At 38.0% G+C, this 14,670-nt stretch overlaps 1 protein-coding gene across 2 annotated transcripts in view; it reads left to right on the top strand.

Moving 5' to 3' along the window:
• Nucleotides 1–3,557: 3,557 nt before the first annotated feature.
• Nucleotides 3,558–14,670, top strand: part of COG2 (component of oligomeric golgi complex 2) — a 68,214-nt gene continuing 57,101 nt past the window's right edge. For both annotated transcript variants that reach the window (XM_044672758.1, XM_044672759.1), the window contains exons 1-2: nucleotides 3,558–3,629; nucleotides 13,347–13,508. In XM_044672758.1, the coding sequence (XP_044528693.1) occupies nucleotides 3,558–3,629; nucleotides 13,347–13,508 (234 nt within the window). The remainder of the gene's footprint in view (nucleotides 3,630–13,346; nucleotides 13,509–14,670) is intronic.

Below are 14,670 nucleotides of genomic sequence, written 5' to 3' on the forward strand. Positions count from 1 at the left end.
TTCTAAGTTTCAGGTAAAGCTAACAGGTTTATCCTTCTGCTTTGATACTCTGGACTAATTCCCAGGAGTGAAAATATAGTTCTTATTCATATTCTCCTTTCTTGTTAGAAACAAGGACGATTCTTCTAGGCTGGTTTTATACATACCAAGTCCAGGAACTAATTCTGTTTCTATTCTTAGAAAATATCAACAAATTCCTGATTAAGGCTTCTTTGGACAGAGCAGCAGGATATTTTGAGGGATTTTCCTGCTTTCCCTACTTCCCTTTCAGAAGGGGAATATTTGTATAATGCTCTTTAGGAGCTTTTCATTGAAGATAGCATTTAGGGGAACAATTCAGGCCAGGCTTACATAAATCAGGCCACAGGAAAGATGGCCTCATTTGCTTCTGCTCAAGCGTTGTTATATGATGAAAAGTGCTGAGTGAGATAGATGAGTTGGGTGTTCAGTATATGGGGGAAGAGCAAGCATTAATGAATCACAATCTAAGGTTTGTCAGTGGCGATCTCAATTTAGGGTGAAAGGACGAAAGGATAGAGGAAGAAAAGAAGAAAAAAGAGAGTATACAAATAATATATTTCATGGGGACTAGAGAGAAAAGAGAGAGAAACACAGAGAATATTCTCTTTGTTTTTCACATTGGTTATAATTGAGCTTCTGGAAAAAGATGATTTTACCTGGGTTCTGTCTGGGGTAAATAGAATATGACAATCTCCAATCACATTGGTTATGTCATAAGAAAAGAAAATGATCTTATCAAAATGTTTTGTGAGGAAGCTGATAAACCAGACTAGAGACAAAATCAAGGAAATGAAGTCTTCTTCAAGAGGAAGAAGGATGGATGGTAAATTCATTAAATTACTCATTTATGTGGCAGGAATATTTTAAATGCCTGTTACATTCAATTCAACTTACCAAATATATACTGATGCTATATTAGGCACTAGGGATACAAAGTTCAAAAATAACACATGTGCTCTCAAGGAGCTTATAGTCTATCATGTATTTATTTATATGCAAATAAATAGAAAAGGAAGTATGCTTGAGTCAAAAGAGAGCCATGAAAAGTTTTATAGAAAATTTTGAGCATGGAGAAAGAGAACATTTTTATTTGGAGGGGAGGGATAGTGATATTTTAATGTATATAGGGGCATCTGTGCTGAGTCTATAAATACAGTTGGGTAGAAGTAAGCATTTGGAAATTTGAAGGGAGCTGGTTTCTGGCCATATGTGATTGAGAGGCTGATGTTGTATGATGACAAAAAAGGTCTTCTATTGGGTTGCTGAGCCAGAACTTAGTAGATAAACAAAAGGAATGACCTACCTTTCATTTTTTTGTTTTCTTGCAGTTTTCAAGCTGGGAAAAATACTTTGAACTGATCCTGAGAGTGGTTGGGGAAAGTGCTGAAGCCCTGTCTCTTAAAAGGTTAAGTGCAAATAACTTTCTCTTTCCTTGCATTTTTTCTTTCCTGATCTTATGCAAATGAATATTCTGAGATGGGTGTGTCCAGGTAAACTTGAGAATTTTGGAGATCCAGGGGTTCTATAAGATGTCCCATCATCAGCTATAAGTGTTGTCAATAAAAGTACCTACCAGAGTCAAGAGTAGAAGCCACAGGAATATGAATGTGAATATGAATGCACACTAACTTTGAGATGGTAGGGCACATGCAGCTACTTTGTGAACATTGTAAAGTCTGGAAAGACTGCATGGTGATGTCTGGAAACTTCTTCTGCAGCACTGGAGAAGTAGAGGAGAAAGGATTGTCAGCCTATGAGCCTCCTGGCCTAGCAAAAAGGCTGCCCTTCTCAGAACAGGAGCAGCCCAGTTTTGCATCAGTGGAACAGCCTAGTCCCAAAGTAGATCAGTCCAATCCAGCAGTACGTCATCCCATTCAGCAAAGATATCACACCTTAGAAGGAGGCAGTCCTGTTGAGCAGTGGAATGATTCAACCATCATTAAACTTTATGAGGGCTCTAAAAAGAGAAAAGAGTATTTCTAAGGATAAGACATGATCTATCAAATGTGCCTCATCATTCTCATAGCTTTCAGTGAATGCCCACTCACTATGGACACTATGCAGCTTTATGAGAGAATATGTTCCAAGCTTTTGGGGGAGTGCCAGTCTAGGTCACTGATTCTCACTATACTTTCTTATTAAATCCCTATTCCAACAGCCAATGAGCAAATTTGTTGATTGTTGAGGAAAAAAGTATTAGTGGGAGCTTAGAAACAACAGTGTTAGAAGTATATCCCTTAAGGATGGCCTTTGTAGTAGTATTCAACCCTATGAGACCTCAACTTATCAGTATGTGTCCACCTGAGGAATCGGTCCCAAAGGGTGTGCTACACAGGGAAAGAACTATTTACACAGAGAGATGAAAAGCAAGTACATTCAAGTCCAGGGGGATTAGAGGACTATTTCAGGGAACAATTTTATGGCCCGATTTGACAGAAAGTAACATGCTGAACTAGAAGTAACGTGGGGAAAAAGTTCAAAAGGTAAGTTATAACCAGGTTATGGAAGGTCTTAAATGCCAGGTTAAAGAAATTTAATTCTCTAAGGAATAGGAATTCACACAAGGTTCTTGAGCAAAGGAATGACATAATTATACTTTTGCTTTAGAAAGATTATTTTGACAGTTGTGAAGAATGTAGAGATTGGAGGCAGATGATCAGTTAGGAGGTTATTAAAAATAATACAAGTTGATAGGTGATGAAGACCTGAATTAAGGTAGCATGCCTAATGCACAATGAGCATGGGAATGCAAATAGAAAAATAAAAAGATCCCAGTCTTCATGCATTTCACAACCTAGTGAAAGAGATTTGACTTTCTTGAGGAAGGGGACTGGAGTGAGGATCTGTAAATTCATTAGAGCAGGAAACTAAGTGTCCAACAGCTTCTACCAGGGCAGATCAGTATTTGTGCTATAATTTACAAGAAAGTCTCTAAGACTAGACATATCCAAAGAAAACGAAATTATAAATAGAAATGACCTTGCGTAAAGATGTGTGCTACAATTTATAGGCAAATCTCTAGGACTAGAAATACACAAAGTAACACCTACATTGCAAATAAGAATAATAATTGTATGAAACACTGAGGTAGTTGATGTCTGAGCTCCAGTAACTGAGTAAGTTTAAGCATCCAACTTCTTTCTTAGAATCGATGGACAAAATAATATGATAGGGATGAGGACTAGAAGGGTGACGACTCTTAAACCTAACTCCGCCTAAGCTTGTTTTCCTCCTCTTGTGGGTTGAAAGGTGGAGACTGGTGGGAGAAACCTGTGGGATGCAGTGCGGCCCTCCGCCCTCTAGGGGGAAGACGTTGATCCTTGGAAGGTGACATCAGAGGCATTGCGCCCCTCCCTGCGGCAAGCGGAAGGAGATCTACCCTCGGATCCGTGGGTCCAATCGTTGGCTGTGGTGCTGGCGCTGCCGTGTTGGCGGAAGTGCCGGCCCTCAGTCTCTGGCCACTTGCAGAGGTTCTTCCCTTCTGTGACTGGCTGCTAGATTTCGGCCCCAGTCGGCGCCCCGCCGAGCCGAGCAGGATGGAGAAGAAGAGGATGAACCTGCCCAAGGGGCCGGATACGCTGTGCTTCGACAAGGACGAGTTCATGAAGGTGCGGACGCTTCAGGCAGATGGGACCGCTCGTCCCCTAGGGCCCAGGTCCTCTCTTCCTCTGTGCCCCTGGGCTCCTTGGGCAACCGAGGACGGGCGGTTCCATTACCACGGGGATGTACCGAGGTTGCTGCTGGGTCCGCCGCCTTCAGCCTGGACCCCACCTAGCGCGACCCTCAGAAGGGAGCGAACGCTACACTTATTTATTGGGAAGGGAACGGACCGAAACTTTTAAAAGTCCGTGACAGCAGTAGGGACTCCGGGAAGGTCTCCAAGCGAAGGATTAGATTATCCTTTGAGGAATGAGTTATAGGAGGAAGAGGAGGCCTGGTCAGGTAGGAGTTAGAGCAAACCAGGGCTTCCTAACCTGGCTTGAGTATAGATACCTTCTCAGGATGCTGTCTTTAAATGCACGAAGTAAAACAGCCTGTCAGAAAACATTCCTTAAATGCTCACCTCGTAATAGGCTTTGTACTAAGCCCTGGAGACACAAAGGTGAATGATAGTCGTGGCCTCAAGGAGCTTACATCCTAATGGGAAGGGAACGTGCACACAACTATAGTTTGTACAGACTTGAGGAAAAGCACTAAAATTTAAGGGGACCTGGAAAGGCTTCTTGGCAAAGGTGGAATTCTAGCAGAGATTTAAAGGAAACAAGGAGGAAGAGAGAGAATTTCCAAGGTATGAGGGACAGTCCGTGAAAATGCCTAGAATCAGGAGACTGAGGAGTGTCTTGTTTAAGGAACATAATGGAGGCCAATATCTCTGGATTGTATAGTACACCTGGTGTGACAAGACCATAAAGGCTGGGAGTGCAAAGCAGTTTATAAAGAGCTTTTAATGCTAAAGGGGATTTTATATTTGATTTTTGAGGTAATAGGGAACCACTAACTTTCAAGTAGGGAGGCGGCATGGTCAGGCCTGCACTTTAGGAAGATCATTTTGGCATCAGAGTGGAGATTGAACTGAAGTGAGGAAAGATTTATGGCAGGAAGACCAAACAGCAAGCTATTGCAGTAATTCAGTTTCAGGGTGATGAGGGCCTGCACCAGCGTGGTCACAGTAGAAGAGGAGAGAAGGGAGAATATGTGAGAAATAGTAAGCCAGTAAAATTGATAGACTTGGGCAACAGGTTGGATATGGGTTATGAGAGATAATGAGTAGTTGAGAATGATAACTAGGCTGCAAGCCTTGGGGACCAGGAGGATGGTGGTACAAATACATAGGGTTAAAAAGGAAAACAATTATATTGAAATAAAGATATATTCTTTTTCCCATCCAAGTTCATGGGCCCACTGAAATCTATGTACCCCTGGACCCCAGGTTAAGAACCCTTGAACTAGATAGTCTCTGAGGTCTCTTCTTTCTCTGAGATTTTACTATAATATAGTCAATTTGTTAGTGGTATGAATTCCCCTTATAACATCCTGAAGAGGGAGTGGTTTTGTGGATAGAATTTTGGCCCTAAAGTTGGGAAGACCTTGTTCTGACTTATACTGACTTTGTGACCCTGGCCAACTTACTTACTGACTCAGTGTTCCAGGCCAGTGATGTCAGACTCAAATAGAAATGCATCCTGGTGGACTGCATATTGACTTAAAAACTTCAAATTAACATTATCTCTATTGCACTGTATTTTTACAGTCTAAAAAAGGGACAATTATTTTTGTTAAACTCATTCCTTTGTCTTCTGACCTTAGATCTCATCACTCAATTGAAGCCACTTTCCCCAAAGTTTCTAATTACCTAATCTAAAGGCCTTTTTTCAATCCTCATCCTTCTTGACCTTTCTATCTCATTTGGCACTACCTCTTCTTAGATACTATACTCTCTCTTCTTTGGAATTTTTTGACATTGCTTTCTTTTGGTTCTCTGACTGTTCTTTCTCATTCTGTGGATTCATTATCCATATCATGATTCCAGTAACTGTGGATGAACCTCATGGTTCTAGACTGGGTCCTCTTTTCTCTCTACAGTCTCAGCTCCTAAAGTTCCTATAACTATTCTCTCTGCATATAATTTCAAGTCATAGGTTTTGCAGTAGATGGTGTGCTGAGCCTGGACTTAGGGAGACCTGGGTTCAAATCTGGCCTCAGACATTAGTTTTGTGATCCAGGGCAAGTCACTTAATGTCTATCTACTCTAGTTTCCTCAACCTTAAAATGGGGACCATAATAGCAACTACATCTTAGCCTTTTTTTAAGAATCAGGTCTGAAATTTGTAAAGACCTTTGCACAGTGCCTGGCACATTAGATACTATTTAACTGCTAATAGTACTGTAATTATCATCATCATTATCTTTAAATCCAGTTTGTCTCCCCACATCGCTAACATCCTTGTGGATATATGAAAATAAATGTACAGTATACTTCTTAAAACTCATCATGCTTGCAACAAAAATCCCCTCCCCTCAACCCTTCGATGTGTCCAAAATTTTTTCCCTCAAGAGTACCACTATTGGGGCAGCTGGGTAGCTCAGTGGAGTGAGAGTCAGGCCTAGAGACAGGAGGTCCTAGGTTCAAACCCGGCCTCAGCCACTTCCCAGCTGTGTGACCCTGGGCAAGTCACTTGACCCCCATTGCCCACCCTTACCGCTCTTCCACCTATGAGACAATACACCGAAGTACAAGGGTTAAAAAAAAAAAAAAGAGTACCACTATTTTAGTCTTCCAGATTTTTAACCTCTGTGTTATCCTTGATTTTTCAACTCTTCCCTCATCACACACATCCAGTTACAAAATTTTGCTATTTCTACTTCCAAAATATTCCTCCCATCTTTTTACTCAGTCCCTACTATAGTTCAGGCCCTCATTATTTCTTTCCTGAAGTACCACAATGCCCAACTAATTGGTCTCCCTTACTCAAGTCTTCCCCTTCTCTAATCCATCCTCTACACAGTGATCCAGGTAAGATTCCTTAAGCATCAAATTCAACCTTGTCACTCCTCTACTCATTAAACTCCAATGATTTCATACAATCTTCAGTTTTGTTTTTAAAGTCCTTTACCTGGCCACAACCTATATTATAGACTCATCACATATACACCATTCTCCTTTCCTTACCCTTTTACAGTCAAATAACTTCTCTCTGTTTTTCCCACACTGTATCTTCCATATTTGTAGTGGCCATCACCCATGCTTAACTTGCACTTCTTCCTCACAGCTGCCTCATAAAATCCCTCACTTCCTTCAGCATACAGCTCAGACACCGTCCCTATGAAACATATCCTATTCTCTTCCCTTTCACTCCTTTGTCAACTGTTAGTCTCCTCCTTCCTTAACTGCCTGATATATATGCTTAATTCTATATATACTTACATATGAATATTCTCTCTCTCTCTCTGTAGCACGTAAATTTCCGGAGAGGATGAATTGTTTCACTTTTGTCTTTTCACCGAGTACAGCTCCTGGCGCACATAGTATGTGCTTAATAAATTCTTATTGATTGGTTGATTGATTGATAGATAACATTTTTGTTCATTTGGGGCATATAGAATAAACAATACTTTTTCTAGGATCATTTCAAACCTTTTAAGAACCTACTAACTGGGGCAGCTGGGTGGCTCAGTGGATTGAGAACCAGGCCTAGAGATGGGAGGTCCTGGTTTCAATGGCCTCAGACTCTTCCTAGCAGTGTGATTCTGGCCAAGTCACTAAACTCCCATTGCCTATCCCTTACCACTCTTCTGTCTTAGAGCCAATACATAGTATTCATTCTAAGATGGAAGGTAAGGGTTTGAAGAAAAAAAAGAATCTTCTAACTCAAGTAGCAATTCTAGGGGCTACATATTTAAAAAAGCAACAGTGAAATAGCCTTGATAAGTAGTGTTCTTCTGTTGGGGCAGAGGGGAGGTTCATATATAAATGAATACAAAATAAAATTCTAGAAAGAGTCAGAGCAATGAGTAATGATTTGGGAATCTGAATTGATGCTTGGAGGAGGAGACAAGGATGCATTCCTGGCCAGGGCACAGCTTGTGTGAAGTCATGGAAAGGGAAAATGAAATGTTCTCCTAGGGTCTGACCAAGAAATGTACTTCCTGAGTACTATCTTTAAGCCATTTTTATGCTCTCCTTTAGTCCATTTAAAAAAAAATCTATATCTAGGACTTAACATTTTTCCCTATTGTCTCATTTTTTAAATTATCTCATTGAACCAAAGTTGAGCAAAGTTAGTGGCTTGCTGTATGATACTAGCCCTCTATATATACACTGCAGTGTCTTACCAGGTTCCCTGAATATGAATGAATGTTATGAATATAAGCCTCATATGAATGACGTTACTGTATGTTTTCAGTTGGTGGTTCGAAATAATAATATCGCCCTAAGAGGAATCTCTTGGATTTTCCACTTTCACTACTTGTTCAAATGAATGTTGGTCGTATGGTCTCTCTAGCTATAGTCCCCTAAAGGTGTTGATAATTAAGTGTGAAATTATATTATTCTTGTGAAATCCTCACTTTTAAGGGAAATCAGATTGCAAAATATAAATTTTAAAATATTTCTAATAAGTTGGCCCTGTAGCTTATAGCTTATTTTCCTAGAACTCAAAAATAAAAAGAAAACTAGTAATCATACAGAAATAGCAGATGTGAGAAATTAAAGAACAAATAACTATATTAATAAGATACTAGGTCAGCTAGATTATTTTGCTATATAGCGTAAGAATCTGAGTTGGAAAACTGAAAGAACTCCTAATTATATCTTATCTTTAGTGCTAAATTGAGAAAAAGGGGGTTTTGGAAACCTTGAGTTTTTCTTCGTGAAGACTCCCCAAGTTAGGGAACATAGTTTTTTGTTTTTGTATTTTTGTCTAGAAAATGAAAATCAGTGTATCTCATACTCTCAAGGTATTTTGTAGGTCAAGGTTTGCATGTTCACTGTTTTGTTTAAAAAAAATGTTTTGTTGCACTTAAGGAAAGGGACTAATTGCCAAAACATTTAGACCTGAGAGATAATCTGGCCTACCATTTTACCTCTCAGCTTCCTTCATTTTACAGTTGAGGAAATTGAATGACCTGCCCAAGGTGACTGGTCTCTGAATTTAAATCCAGTGATCATTGCACTATACACCATGCTGCCACTTCTAATCTAACTTTTAGAGTACTATGCTACTCAATTAATTGTTATCTTTTTAGAGGCAGCATTATCAATAGCCCTGCCTTGAAAAAATGTTAAGTAGTATTTGACCACATTAAGTGAAAAAAAAATTTAGGATAGAGAAATGATACTACCATTGTTGTCTATCCAGATCACACTATGTTTGGAGTGTTATGTTCGGTTCTGCAAAATTTATTTTATAAAGAACATTGATAAAATCGGAGGTTATCCATATAATACTTGTTATATCGTGAATTGAGGACAAAATGTTATTGTAGACTTTCATTTGGTAACAGGACAATCATGAAAGAATTTTAAAGGTTTGAATTGAAAAGAGAAGACATTTCCCCAAAGGGAAATATGATAGTTGTCTTCAAGTATTAGAAGGGCTGCCATATAGAAGAGAGATTGGGTGTCTTCTGCTTGGGCCTAGATAGCAGAACAAGGAGCAATGTAAGTTGCAAAGGTACATTTATGCTTGATATAAAAAAGAAGTTTCTAAGAGACTTCTGTCTCCCTCCTCACTCCACCTATAGAATCCCTCTCTTTTAAGACATAGCTATTAACAATACCTTTTATGTGAAACCTTACCTTTAACTCCCCAACAACTGCTAGTCAAACCACCTTATACTTAAATATTTTGTATTTTCAAAAATATTTAATTTCCTTATATTTATTTTGTCTATGTTTATATTTGCTTGCTCTATTCTCCATTAATATATAAACTCCTTAGGAATAAGGATTGTTTCTTCTGTTGCATTTACATCTTCCCTTCAAGTCTTAGCTAAAGTCTCACCTTGTGTAAGAAACCTTTCCCAGCCCTTCTTAATCTTAGTGCCCACCCTATGAAACTACCCCCTATTTATCTAGTATAAATCTTGTTTGTGCATGATTGTTTGCATGTTGTCTCCCCTACTATACTGTGATCTCTTTGTGGGCAGGGACTCTATTTTGGGCACATACATACTGTTACTTAATAAATGCTTGTTAATGGCAAAGGTTGGATGACTCTTGGTCAGGTATGTTAGAGGGGGAAGTCTTATGCCAAAATAGTTGGAATTCCAACCCTTAGATTTCATAATAGTGGCTTCTATTTCATAAACTAGTGCTTTTTTATGTGTTTCTCTTTAGAGCTTTTTCTAGTGCACTACTTTACCTGTCAACCAAATTACTTAAGATCAATTTTAACTACATGTTTCTGTGCCTTTATATAGTGTTTGTTTTTAAAACTCTTCATATTCAATTCAGCTAACAGTAGATACCTACTATATGTCCTACACTGCTAACCTCAGAGAATAGCGAAATTAAAATAACATGGCCTGCCATCAAAGAATTTGTAATCTAATGGGAGTCATGGGATATATACATGAGAAAGAAATTACTTGATAGAATGTAATGAGACATGGGTGAGATCCAGACAAAGTATTCTAGGAAAATCAGTGGGATAGATCATTTTCAACAGGGGAATCTGAGAAAGCCTTATGTAAGGAGTGGCACCAGACCTAGTCATTAAAGCAGGGGTCGGCAACCTTTTTGGCCGTGAGAGCCATAAACGCCACATTTTTTAAAATGTAATTTCGTGAGAGCCATACAGTGCTCACAGTGCGCACTCCTGTAACAATGCCTGAAAAAAAATTGACTTTATGGCTCCTGCAGAAAGAGCCATATCTGGCCCTCAAAAGAGCCAGATATGGCTCCAGAGACATACATTGCCAACACCTCCTTTAAAGGAAAAGATTTCCACAGTTGGAGCAAATAAAGAACAAAGAGATAAGTAGAGATTAGTTTCAGGCATAGAATACATTTTGAGATCAAGGAACAGCTGGTAGTACAATTTGGCCAGAAGGTAGAGTTCATGAATAGGAGTAATATGCAATAATTTTGAAAGGGAAGCTTAGAGCCAGATTGTTGAGGACCTTAAATACTAGCCAGAGGAGTTTGTATTTTATCTTGTAGGGAACCAACACAGATTTTTGAGAAGGGGCCCCTGTGTCTTAAGAATATTGTTTTAGCAGTTACAAGTAATGTGGATCACAGAGGGGGAGAGAACAGAGGCAGAGACCAGAGAGGACACTGATAGAATAGTAAGAGGTGATTGAGAGCCTGAAATTGAGTAGTGGCAGTATATGTAGAGAGTAATATTGTGGAGATAGAATTATCAGACTTGGACATTGTATGAATGTTAGGAGTGAAGGAGAGAGAAGAACCAAAAATACTATAAGGTTTTCAGTCTTGATGATTAGAGCTTCTTCTAGACATCTTAGTAAATATGTGAATGATACTCAGGGGCAAGATTAAAGCTGAATGAACATATTATAATACATGCCTATCTACCTGAATACTTCCATATGCCCATGTGTATGTATATATTGTATACATACACATGGGCATATGGATGTACAAATGTACATATATACACACGGGTATAAATCATGTCTGGTGATGATAATTGAATTCTTTTAAGTATATGAGATCACCAAAGGAAAGAATATATTCTTTAGGTTTTTGATAAAAATGATGAAAAACACAGATAGGAAAATGAGGAGGGATAATGTCTTGTTATCTAATAGAGAAGATATTATCCAGATAGAAGTGAGGTAGGGGGCAGCTGGATAGCTCAGTGGATTGAGAGCCAGGCCCAGAGAGGGGAGGTCCTAGCTTCAAATCTGGCCTTAGAAATTTCCCAGCTGTGTGACTCTGGGCAAGTCACTTAACCCCCATTGCCTAGCCCTTACCACTCTTCTGCCTTAGAGCCAATATATAGTATTGACTCCAAAACAGAAAGTAAGGGTTTTTAAAAGAAAAGAAAAAAAAAGTGAGGTAGAAGGGAGTAGCTAAGTGGTTCAGTGAATTGAGAGTCAGATGTAGAGATGAGAGGCCCTGTTCAGATATGGCCTCAGTCACTTCCTAAATGTGTGATCCTGGACAAGTCACTTAACCATTGCAAAGCACTCCATTTATCTTTGCCAAGAAAACTCTAAAATGGGGTCACAAAGAGTTGGATACATCTGAAATGAATAAAACAACAATATAACATACATATTTGTATTTACTGTATCTACTTACACATATGTTAACCATATATATGAAGATAAAATATATAAATGCCTAGAAAGTAGGAATAGTGTATTATTATTATCATCATCATTGTTATTGTTAGAATTGTTGTTATCTCTGTGTCTCTCAATCTTGTTTATACTTGAAGTACAGGGACCTGATCCCATTATTGATTAGTAGGGAACTTTGACTTGCTCAGTTTCCAAATTGGCCAGTTTACTCCTTAAGAAATATGGTCATGGTAGCCCTAGATATTTTGTGTTCACTATATTGATGACCCCACGCTGTAAAAAAAACTACATCTGCTAAAGAAACTGCAACCTAAAGTAGGGGCAGCTGGGCTAGCTCAGTGGATTGAGAGCCAGGCCTTGAGACGAAAGGTCCTAGGTTCAAGTCCGGGCTCAGACACTTCCCAGCTGCGTGACCCTGAGCGACTGTGTGTCCCATTGCCTACTGGTTGTGGCCCTATGCTCCTAGAATGGAGTCCCAGGATAAAAAAAAAATATTGATGCTGAACATATTATGGAGATCTGATCAGGTTAACCACTGTATGTTACTCATTAAAGGAGTCATTAAAGGAGATTTGTAATATTCCAAAGGCAATCCAGCCTGCTTTTCTCCTCCAATTTAATTCTAGACTCAAATTATTTTTTACTTGTGTTCTCTGTCTAAGATCTATGTACTGGTCTATGTTGTTTTTCCTATATGGATGCTTAGACCAAGCTCTTTTGTTTTTTGTACCTTATCTCCAAAAAATTACTTTTAAAAATTGCTTCTTAGAAGTTTGTTCGCCTTAAAATTCTTGTTAAAGCTCTGAACATTTTTATTTCCTCGTGCTTTTATTGCTTCTATTTTGCAAAGTGATCCTAGATGAGTGTCCTAAATAATTGCTTGTGTCTTGAGGCATGTGAGTTACAAGTCATATAGTATCAACTAAAAATCAGTTAAATAGTTGGAAATTGTGTTCACCATATATTAAGCATTAGTATTTCCAATTTTGTTTGAAATTTATCTTCAAATCCTAAAATTGTGATAATCTTACCCAGTCTCCTTATTTTACTGATAAGGAAACTGAGGCACAGAGGGTAGATTAATTGACCAGTGGTAAAGCTGAGAATAGAAACTATTTTTTCTGATTTCCTAGGTCATTGTTTCTCCCTAATTTTTTAAGCATTATAGCCATTTGACAATAAGACTCCCTATCGAAGAATGAAAATAAAATGTCTACCAATTTTGTCCCAGAGAGCACAACATAATTCTTTCTCAGGTCAAGGCACATTTATTTGAATAATAAAAGTACTTGCAGAATTTAAGCAACAATAGAGGGTGCTCTTGTTTAATGCAGCCTCATCTTGAATTCTGCAGAAAGTAACTGTCTCTACCATTTAGATGTCTGATAGTTCTTGTTAATTGATTTTTCCCTAGAGCCAGGTAACTTGCCACAGAAATAGATATTCTCTTCTGTGCTATTTACCTTAATATTTTCTTTTTTGAATACTGGAAATTGTTGTAAATATTCTATCTTGTGTGTGTGTGTGTGTGTTTTTTTTTTTTTTTTTAGGATGACTTCGATGTTGATCATTTTGTGTCTGACTGTAGGAAAAGGGTCCAGTTGGAAGAACTTAGAGATGATCTTGAACTCTATTACAAGCTTCTTAAAACAGCCATGGTGGAGCTCATTAATAAGGATTATGCAGACTTTGTCAACCTTTCAACAAACTTAGTAAGCATTCAAGCTGGATGTGTATATAGTTTTTAATGTTCTTATCTGAGTGATTTTATATTGAAATTTTCTATTCTAATATTCGTCCTTGATTGATTTTAGAAGCTTAAGGTTTCTCGTTAACAAAGAAGCTGAAATTTGTTAAACATTTTAATTTCTTTCTTTTTTTTAACTTAGGCATTTGAAAACCTATTTTTCTTAAGTGAGTTCTTTCCAGTTAGCTGTAAATAGAAGTCTAGAACTTTATTAAATGCCAATAATATAATTGTGAGCATTTTGGGGAAATTTTCCATTTATTAAGGTAAAACCTCAGTGACTCAGTCAAATTAGGACTAAAGTCTGAGTAATAAGTGAAAATATAGGTTATTTTAAAATGAAATTTCAATCGTCTAATTTATTTGTAAAAAGAAATGCTAAAGTGGAACTGGGCTAAGGGAATATTTACCATTAGTAATCCTTAGGAGACTTGTTCTAAATAATTTGTATGATTAGCCTCAAGAGGTTATAGTGTACAAATGGAAATGTTTGAATGCATGAAGATATAGTATTTAAGTAATTCTCCTTTCTTATTATAATATTAATTTCCTTCATAAACTCTTTATTGATAATGTAAAAGTAAAACAGCCTAGCTCTTTTGGAATTTTAGAGATAGTTCTAGTTAATGATTACTCTTTTTACTTTTATAAATTTACAACTTACTAATAGGTTGAGTTAATGCTTTATGATTTTTCTATTGTATTCTATTTCTAAGCACCTTGAGGTACTTTTTTTTTCTTTTTCTTTGTCCCCCCCAGAGCTTGTACAGGCCCTTTTGGGTAATAAATACTTAGTGAATGTGTATTGATAAGTTACTCCAGATTGCTTAGCATTTCCTTGAATAATTACAATGTTCAAAGAACATAATCAAAAATATGTTTCATTCATTGACTTCTATAAGAAAAATTAAGAGCACATTTCTTACCAATTGTTTTTCAAGTTTCATTTCCTTTCATTCCCATCTTTCCCTTCCCTATTCCCTTTTCTCCTGCCCCCACACCCCACTCAATTTTCCCATCTTCACCTTTTTCTTTTCCCCCCTCTCTATTTCTTCCTTGGGTATGTGTTAACAAGTGCGCTCTCTCTCTCTCTCTCTCTCTCTCTCTCTCTCTCTCTCTCTCTCTCT

Source organism: Gracilinanus agilis, chromosome 4 (genome assembly GCF_016433145.1).
Source record: "Gracilinanus agilis isolate LMUSP501 chromosome 4, AgileGrace, whole genome shotgun sequence".
In the NCBI taxonomy this organism is placed as follows: domain Eukaryota; kingdom Metazoa; phylum Chordata; class Mammalia; order Didelphimorphia; family Didelphidae; genus Gracilinanus; species Gracilinanus agilis.